Source organism: Sinocyclocheilus grahami, unplaced genomic scaffold, assembly GCF_001515645.1.
Source record: "Sinocyclocheilus grahami isolate Dianchi unplaced genomic scaffold, SAMN03320097.WGS_v1.1 scaffold137.1, whole genome shotgun sequence".
Taxonomy (NCBI): domain Eukaryota; kingdom Metazoa; phylum Chordata; class Actinopteri; order Cypriniformes; family Cyprinidae; genus Sinocyclocheilus; species Sinocyclocheilus grahami.
In genome coordinates, this window is record NW_015505316.1 from 1,649,994 (window position 1) to 1,660,113 (window position 10,120).

At 38.4% G+C, this 10,120-nt stretch overlaps 1 protein-coding gene across 5 annotated transcripts in view; it reads right to left on the reverse strand.

Moving 5' to 3' along the window:
• The window catches only part of LOC107591099 (arginine-glutamic acid dipeptide repeats protein-like), a 176,234-nt gene that overhangs the window by 89,689 nt on the left and 76,425 nt on the right, over positions 1-10,120 (reverse strand). For all 5 annotated transcript variants that reach the window (XM_016280125.1, XM_016280120.1, XM_016280124.1 and 2 more), the window contains exon 2: positions 3,234-3,699. In XM_016280125.1, the coding sequence (XP_016135611.1) occupies positions 3,234-3,555 (322 nt within the window). In that variant the 5' untranslated portion in view covers positions 3,556-3,699. The remainder of the gene's footprint in view (positions 1-3,233; positions 3,700-10,120) is intronic.

The following is a 10,120-nucleotide window of genomic DNA, read 5'->3' on the forward strand; positions in this document are numbered from 1 at the left end:
GTTTCTGAGTGAAGCGCATCTTATACACATGAGCAGCTCATGATTTGGTGATTTCAGTGTTTCAAAGTGGCTTTGCTCACAGATTTTTTTAAATAATAAATATATTTTAAATATCTTTAATAATCATTTTAATTGAAATTATATAATTTAATTATATAATTTACTGTTTTATTTATAGTTAAAAACCATACATTTTATTTATATATATATATATATATATATAAAAAATAAATACATACACATACATATGAATATATATATATAAAATAAATACATACACATACATATGAATATATATATACACGTGTGTGTAAAAAAATTGTATACACCAAATCATAATCATGTAGCCCTACATTCACCAAACATGCACTTATATAAAGCACATTGTCTTTGAAGCATTAACAGATCAGTTTTACGATGCATTTATGATGTGTAGGACAGTGAAAGTCAACTGAAAGGTTTGCTGTATAAACAGCATATTGTAAATTCTTAATCATTAGATCACTAAAATGACAATCATCATCTACTGTGGTGGAATTAAGATTCCATTTTTTTTAAATGACAAAGGCACTTTAAAGCAACCATCCTCAAAACATGGTGACATCCCTTTCTATTCTCCACTGCAGCACTGACAAAATCAACTAACATGCCTCAGACATGTGATGTGACTCAATTCAGTCTTATCTAAAGCAGCGCAGCGGTACTCTCCAAAACAGAGCAGGGAAGGGGTCTGCTGGGTTATTATCGAAAGAGAGCTTCAGCAACTGTGTTTTCAAGGACCTTCAGCAGATAATGCCTCCAACCCGATTCCACTGGGGCAACGGCTGGAGGAAGAGTGGGGGGCCACCGTCAAACCATTCCCCACCTTCCCCCTCTGAGCAAATTAATCTCTAAACAGAAGAGACGGGGTGAAGAGACAGGGCTCCAGACAAAAAAAATCGAGTAAGGAGCCACTGGCTCCTACAAGAAAAAAAACGTAGGCGCCAAATAATTTTTTTAGGCGGCACAGAATAAACAGGTGTTATTAAACTTTTTTTTTTTTTTTTTACATTTTAACATTTCAATCATACTGTCATGTGTTTATGTCTCATCTTTTCTTGACTTTATCAGCATTTTAATCCATCTTGTAGATGACCTGGGAACTAAGGTTCACTTAAAGTGGGAACAAAATGTCTTTTCCAATTTGAAATATACGGTCACGCAATGTTTATTACACATAATCTGTACCAATATCATGCACCATAAGCATCACTTGGCCACTGAGTGTAGTTTAGGCTCCTCCTCAATGCATCCTGTAAATGTTGTCATACACTCTTAAAAATAAAGATGCTTCACGATGCCATAGAAGAAACTTTGTCTAAATGGTTTCATAAAGAGCCTTTAACATCTGAAGGACCTTCATGTTTCACAGAAGGTTTGGGGCGAAAGAAGGTACTTCAGATTATAAAAAGTTGAGAAAGAGATGGTTCTTTAAAGAACTTTTGACTGAATGGTTCTTTGTGGAACCAAAAATGGTTCTGTGAAGAACATTTTAAGCACCTTTATTTTTAAATGCGTGACTTTCACACTTTCAGTCTTTTCTTAATTAGTAAAATGCAATTTTATAGGACAAGTTTAATCATGTAGACACAACAGGTTAAGTAAAAATATTAATATGCAATACCGCATAAATTTAGCAGAACGCTCCTCTTTATAGTTATTTTTCTAGCTGACTGATGAGCTTATGGACACCGAATGGTTATTCTGAGGTATTACGTTGCAATGTTTACAAGCTTTACACGTTTTCCGCAGTTTGAAACACTGAATGAGCTTTTACATGAGACATTTCAGTAAGTTGTACCTACTATAGGCTCTCTTATAAAATAGCCTACCTTTTGATGTTAATTCATGTTCATTATGTACTATAGTAGTAAAGACAAAGATTAAATGGGTTCACTTGCCACTTGGAACTGAGGAGCTAAAGCGATCGCGCCTGCCGCATTAAAGAGCACCAAAACTGTATTTATTGTTTGAATTTCGTTATGAATTTGGCATAATTTTAAAGCTGATACTTTGTTTATTAAAAAGTAACAAAGCACAAAGCTTTTTGCGATTACTGGACGGCATATGCATTAACAGAACACAGCATAGACCAAGATCTTGATAAGCAGCAGCCATATTAGTAATGATTATAAACAAGAATTGTTAACGATATTGCCAATATCCACACAGCTGACAGCTTTACCCGTTGTAGTTTGTTCAAGTTGTGCACAAAATAGACGCTGCTTTTCTGCACTTTCACTTCACACATCTTCGTAATTTCGATCTCTCTCGTGCTGTACAGGTGAGCTGCGTTTAGCAGACTGTGTGACAGTGCTGCTGTGCGGCAGAGATGAGGACGGTTTGAAACTCTTTTTTCCACTAAAAATTCTCAGTTTAATACGTGAACATAAAAGATGTGATCGCAAAACAATCAGGAAAAAAAGGCATTACATGCACATTTTTAAGTTATAACAAATATATATAGTCACCAGTGGCTACCTCAGCAAAAACTTCACTCGCAAATTAATAATTTTGGTCACAGTCTGGAGCCCTGAGAGACGAGATTGGAAACTGCGCATTGGCTATAATTTGACGTCTTTGCATTAAATAACTAAGCATACTGCTTGACCTTTCTGTTGCTGTTAAATAAATGAAAGACACGGCGAGGATGATTTAGGACTACAGTAGCTGCGCTACACAGCCGTGCCTTGCCCTCTGCCTGAGTGTTGACATTTCCCCCCAGCCTCATGTACAACCAATTTCTAAACAGCAGGTGAAAGAGAGGCCATGTTTACAGCACAGGAAAAGGTTATTGCTCTGGTCTAGGCTCAATCTCAGCGCCTAATAAAGACCTAATGTGGACCGTTTCGCTTTTTCTGCCGCTCACTGAAAAATATAAAGAAAAACAAGGATCTAATGTGTGCTTTGGAAAGCTAAGTGTGAAAAATATGACCGTTTCAAGTATCATCACACTGATTTCTTCTGCATTTTTATCAAGCAGTAGTGAATTTATTTGGTCAAGCACAGCAGCCAACGTTTGCGGTGACATGTTTATGCTATGCTAAAGCACCATTTTCAGCAATGCTAACAAAATATTGCCAAATACTTTGTCCACTGGCATGCTTACTTAATTACAACTGCCTCAAATTCCTTCAGCTGAAACAAAAACTACGAGTCAGACAGACAAAAAGTATTGTACAACCAAAACTCACCGCCAGGTCTGTAAACAACATCATCCTCCGTAATGAAGGAAGTGATCTCGCCATTCTCCATTCGCTCATAGCGCGACTTCTTCTTGGGGAGCTTTTTCTTGCCCTTTTTATTGGCCTCCTCGGCGGTGGCGCCCCCAGGCGTCTCATTGTCATCATCCTCACTGTGTTCGCTCTCTGCATAGTTCTTAGCTCCGCCCTCTAGCGTGCAACTGCGCCGTGGCCGCGAGCTCTCGCTTTCGCGTGTTTTGTCCCGCTTTTCGCGATCTCTGTCCCGGTCCCGGTCGCGCTCCCTCTCCTTGTCTTTCTCTTTGTCGGCAGTCATGATTCGCCACGTGCCTTCTTCTGTCCTCTCACGGCTGGGCCTCCGTGAAAGGTAGACTGTGAGCCTGGGCTTCAGTCTTCTGAATTTACCAATCAAATCCAGGGAAAATTTGGCCACACCAACAACCCCAGTGTTTCAGAAGAGCTGAATGGAGAAAATAAAGACATTGTTAGAGAGGTAAATAAAGTGACACTTTTTTGTTCTATATGAATGCATTTTCTTCGTACAGTGACATTTCATCACACAATTAAAAATCATTTTAATATTTTTTGGAGGGAGCAGAAAAACAATGTCAGGGTGATATAACTATTCCGATATTACAGTGAAGACAAAAAACTCCCAAAAGAATAATTTTTTGTAGTAACGTGCGGTTAGATGTAAAATGTCATTTGGTGCAGCTCCCCCCAAAAATTAATTAATAAATTAATGAGAAAATACGATTTCATAAAATAGTCAGCACCAATAGCCTCGTGGGCAGCGCGGCGACATATCATCGATATGCTTTTGGCGTCCCGAGTTCGAGTCCCAGCTCGTAGACCTTTCTCAACCCCCACTCCACTTCCTCTCTACATTACCGTTTTATCCTAATAAAAGGCAAAAACGCATTTTATTAGGAAACACGTTTTATTCTAATATAAATACAATAAATAAAAAATAAAATAAATAACATTTACAAATAATACAAATTAAGTTAAAACAATTAAAATTAAGATGTGCATACTCACGCATTCAAAGTTAAAGAAAAATTTAACTTTTTACTTAACCGTTACACCATTAACAAAGATGCAGGCTTTTAAATAGGCTTTTTACAAATTCCGTAACGCGTGAGAGATATTTGTAAAACCAAGGGCCTGTTGATACTCATGCAATAGTTTTAATCAATCACAGCCGGCGAGCAGCGTTGTGACGTCGTGCGCAAAAAGGAACATCAATCGGCGGTAGTATTGTCACGGTACCAAAATGTCAGTATTCGGTACCAATACCAGTGAAAATCCAAGGTTCTCGGTACCAAAGCAAAACACAAAAACATGCCAATTAAAAAAAATTTGAATATACTTTTATTTAATCCAAACCGTTTACATATTTAATTTTAAAAGGACTTTTGAAAACCTTCTAGAGTTATTCAGCCAAGAATAACAACTAACTACATTAGCTAAAAAATAAAGCCCAGAATTGCTTTTCTGACTGATATGACACAAATGTTAACCATTTGTACATTCTCTAACGCACATAATTTAGATTCACAATTAATTTAAAAGCCTCTGGTGTGTAAAAATAGTAAATATCATCATGTCCTCCTGTTATTTAATGCTCCTAATAAAAGTTATAGGAGCATTAAATAGTTAATAAAGAAACTTCATTCTAATGCTCATTATACTAGTGTTAGCCGCGCTTATGCTAACGATTAACTACTCTAATAACAGCGTTCATTTCAATCCGACATTCAAATTAAAATATTGAATAATGTTCATAACAGAAGCAGTGTTTCCCACAGACTTGCACTCTATTTGTGGTGGCATATATATGCAAATTCATTCTCTGCCAGCAGGAGGCGCTTGAAGAGCGGGAAAGATTTCCCCGGTAACAGCTGTAATCAAATAAGCTCTGCGCTCACAAACGCTGCTTAGGCATTACAGGCAAGATTAAATGAAAATGACATCCATAATTAGTTTCCTTCAGAAATACAGTGATATAAAAACACCCGCACTAGGTTTCGACTTTGACACGTGCAGTGCTCATGTTTATTCAACAAAGTCAAAGCCTTTTGGAAAATCTATTTGTGGCGGTCAGTTTTGATACTGTGGCGGGCCGCCACAAATAAATCAATGTATGGGAAACACTGAAGATCTAAATATTCAAAATTAAAATTAAACTTAGCTGCTTGAACTCTTTCATTTGATCTGGGTGTCTGTCTTTAAAGTGTTTTGTTAGTTTGGTGTGTTTCCTCCTTTTGATGTCGCCCTGTCTCAGTGCTTTTATGAAGAGAGTGCCTTTGCGCACCTTTCGGATAGTGCATCAAGAACCGGGTTGACCAGGTACTCCGTACCACCAGTACTTTAAAAAACCTGGTACCGTAACGTTTACTTTTTTTTTAGTACCTACTTGGTACCGAAGTACCGGGTCTTTTGACAACACTAATCGGCGGTCTTCTCCACAGCAGCGGCGCACGTCCTCAGGAGAGCTCTGAGCACAGTTATATCAAAAGAGCACAAACTTCAAGCTGCCTGCTCTATTCCCCAGCTCATTTTTATCTGTCGATGAAAAGCAGCACTATATTTCCCCACACAGTGACCTAAACAGGATTCCCCACTGCATTATCAAATAGGCTCAGCTGCACGTTTTACAGGGTATTAGGCTTATATAGACCTTCGCACAACTAGCCAGCTCAGGCTATGGAGAATTCCTTACAAGCAATATGTTAGACTGGAATAAGACCCGGCGCTCCCTCCAAGCAACAGTGTTTGTTGGTTGTGCATGCTGGTCAGACTAACTACAGCCTGGCCAGAGGCGGCCCTACCTCAGCTAGCACAGCGATCACCCATGGAAATCAGAACAGACAGGCACGGAGAAGAAAACCTGGCAGGAGACTCAGACAGAAAACAGCTTTGGATCAAATCCTGTTTTTACAAGGCTTCTACTTGCCTCTTTTAAGTCAACATTCATAAAAATAAAGATCAATCATTCGTTGGCCGAAAAGCGCGAAGCGGAAAAACAAAACGAGACCTCCAATACGAGAGCATGAAATGGCTACGTAACGATGAAGTGCACTTGAAAGGTTTTGTGCCGCTCCCCCCCCCTCAGGTAAATGGCAAAGTAAAGATTACAGTCTCTGGTGCAGCTAAACCTGACAACTGCTGAAAAAGCTACAGCGAGTGAATTTGGAAATGCGAGGAGCCTGCAGGAGGACAGCAGCAGGACAGAATTGGGCTGTTTGTCAGTGTGAGAGGTGTTTATAGAGCAGGTATAAAAATGAAGAGAAATGGCTTATGACAGGCACACTGGTGCAGTTGACAAGCAGTCCTGTCAATGGCAACCTGTCATCTTGAGTAGACGGCAACTGACGGGACAGCTGCTCTCCTCATCAACCTCCAACACTACAGACTGATCACAGTGCTGCGCCGCCACGTCACGGCCCGATTAATCCCCTTATGATGAGTTACCGCGCTGACCGCCAGTCTGAACACACAAAAACACATACATACACTAACCAGAAATGTTTCTATAAAAACGGAGTGTTCTTTATTATGTGCGTGTTTTCTTCAAGTCACTTTGAATCACAGCAAAACTATGCATTTTCAAACTCGACAAGTTGGTGGGCTGCTAAAATGACTTGTTGGCTAATCGATCGGGAAAGAAACCCTGCATTATTTAGCCAGTTCTGAGTTCATCGGACACCGATCGGACGCGTTTCATGATTCTGGTGTTCAGGTGGTTTATGAGAGCAAGATAATCAAATAGAATCCAGGGGTTGAGGTGCATTTCACAATTTTAAACTTAAAAATATGATAGTGACCTAATATAATTTAAAAAGCATGGAATGAAAGTCAGAGAAGGTTTTACCATGCAAAAAGTTAAAAAACAAATGCAAGCAAAATATATATTTTTTTAAATAAGAAAAGGAATCTATACAAACTAATCAATCTCATTAAATAGTCGGATGAGAAAATATATACACCCAATATTTTAAAAATAGTTTTAAACAGCAGTACAAACAGTAACTTTGATTAAAAAAGTAAAAACATAAGATAAATATGAGAATGTGATGTGGCACAATGTCAAAAAAACATGGTATAAATGTCAGAGAAGTTCAGTCTCTGTTGAAAAATTTGAAAATATAGTATGTCCAAGACTTACCCAAAATAGTTTTAAATAGCAGTACATACAGTACCACTGTAATTTTGATTAAAAACAAATGTTAACAATTTTTTTTTAAAATCCACTAAAATAAAAAAAACATATATATATAAAAACAACCACAGAAAGGTCAGCAATCCACACATTCTTCATGTAAAGAGCATCTTATTTATACCAACAGGAGCATAAGCAAGCAGTGATAAGCAGCGGCTGCAGTGAGGTTCACAGCAGCGACTAGCAACAATGCAGCGGTTCATGTGGCGTCTGAATGGTGACCAGGACCAATTAAGCAATGGCGAGTACTCCCCTCAACAGTACCCACAGATGAATAACTCACTGTGGGGCAGGTGAGGCTTGAAGCCATTACACATCAATCAGCAGAGCAGGACCTTTTGAAAGATACCAGCTGTCTTAATGGAAAAGGGAGGGAGAGAGGCAGGGAGGAAGAAAAATCAGCCATTTGTGAAAGCTGGTGAAAAAAAAAAAAAAAGCTTAAGGGGTCTCAGCCAACAGCACCTATTTTACCATTTCCATTACTGCAATGAAGTCAAGGGGTGTGAGCCAGGAGGTTTTAAATAAAAATACATTTCTCCTGCAGAGCAGCGGATAAATTAGAGCTTCTCACCCCTCCAACCACCCAGTTGCTCTCCCACTATTAACACATCACCTCACAATGGGCACGCAGCAGGGCTCTATTACAAAACACACTCCTTTTTCAACATTACTCTTTCATGCTGCATTTTTTATTCATCCTAAATCACTCTCCTATTACGCCAATAGCCCATGCATTCATCTCTGTGATTTGAGGTAAAAGCCAATAAAGGGTCAGCCAAACACAAATGCTATTTCCCCCAAGAAACCCCAACTGTCAGGTGCTTCATTTGCAAATATAGTCAAAGATTGCCTTGGATAGGTAAAGTCAACAAGCAGACGGCAACAAGATTTTTGGAGATCCCTGATCGGTATTTTCAATCGGTGCATTACGAACCGCAGACGTTTGACTGGCGAGGATTACCAACGGCTTTCCAGAAGGAAGTTGTGAAATACACGTCTGATGTGATTGTTTTCGCAGAGCGAGATTAGCCTTGGAACATATCAAACAAAACATTATCTGCAATACGAGTAACTGAGATTTATCAGACAAATGTCTCGTTCCAAGCTCATCCAAGAGAGCTACTCTGAAAACAGCTTTGTTGAAATCAATCTATTTTGCCAGAGAGCCAAAGTGAAAAGCTCGATAAATAAATAAAGACATCTGAAGCGGAACTCCAACAACAACAACAACAAAAAACACTCAAATCTGGTGTCGAGTTATCAAAGAGATTGCTGTTATTGCTGATGAAAGCATCACACTGACTCTGTATTGTGTGAAATTATGACTTGCAGCAGTTCAATTCCAATAGCTTCACATGATCACGCAGCAGAAGCATGTACAATCCGTACTAAAAAAAAATTAAGATTCACACCATCGGTCCGCTAATAACAGCATCTTTATCTGATGGCACACATTTATTCTGAAACCGTTCCTACTCGAAAAAATTATACCGAATAAAATCCAGCCTACTCTAAATATTAATGGCCACTACTGACTATTTCTAACAATTACTCAGTGCTCCTCAATAAATGGCAACTTTATTGATAAGGTTTTGTAGTACGGTGGAGGACCCTCTCCACACGAGAACTGTTTTTACTGAGTTTTAAATTGCGCCGACAGGCTGATGGATCTTTAAGCATCACCAAAGCCAGTTCCATTAAGAGAAATAATGCGAGAAAAAGCCTTCCTTCAAAGTATAACTCTATAAAGACTCGCATTATATACAGACTAACATCTATGTATTTGGTTCTTTTACTGCAGCCTTCAGGAACAAACAGACTTTTGTAACTTCTGAGATCTTAACCGAAAGTGGAGTTACAGATGGTCATGGTCAAGACAAACACTGCAGAACTCCGTTTAACATCGGAGATTTTAGAAAGAAAGAAAAAGAACTTGCCATGGCATCGAAAGCACTAGAAATGTTGCATGAAACACAAAGCAATGTTTTTATTTGTATAGATAAAAATACATTTGCAGAATGAGATTTGATTCATTTGGATTTACTTATTTGGCAATATTATTACATTTTTAGAATATTAAAACTTACAAAACATGTCTATTTATTTATGTATAAATAAATAAATATAATAAATTAAAAAAATAATTTTATATATATATATATTTTGTACTATATAAACAGGTATCAATATATATAGAGGTTTATACATATGTAGGGCTGGACAATAATTCAATATCAATATGTATCGCGATATAATTTTTCTCAATAACGGTGATATGATTTTTAAACACATTTCCGATATTTCGATATACATTACCAGTTGTATCGCTCTAAAAGCGCCTCCTGCTGGCAGAGAATGAGTTTTCATTTTAAATAAGGTTAGGGTTAGGGTTAGGCCCCGTAAATGGCGCATCATGCACGTGAGGTTATCTGACGGAGAGACGCAAAGCAGTTTAAAGCAGAGTCCTGCACGGGTGCTGTTAGGTAAACCTGCATCCGCAGTAGCTACACAACAGAACACCCGACCCGTTATCCGACAGCAGCCAGCACCCATTTAATTCTGTACCCGACCCGCGACCTGAACCGCACCCGCATTAAATAGGCTACTGCATCAGTAAGGCAAAATTATTCATTTTCTCATGTAACACAAGCAATCA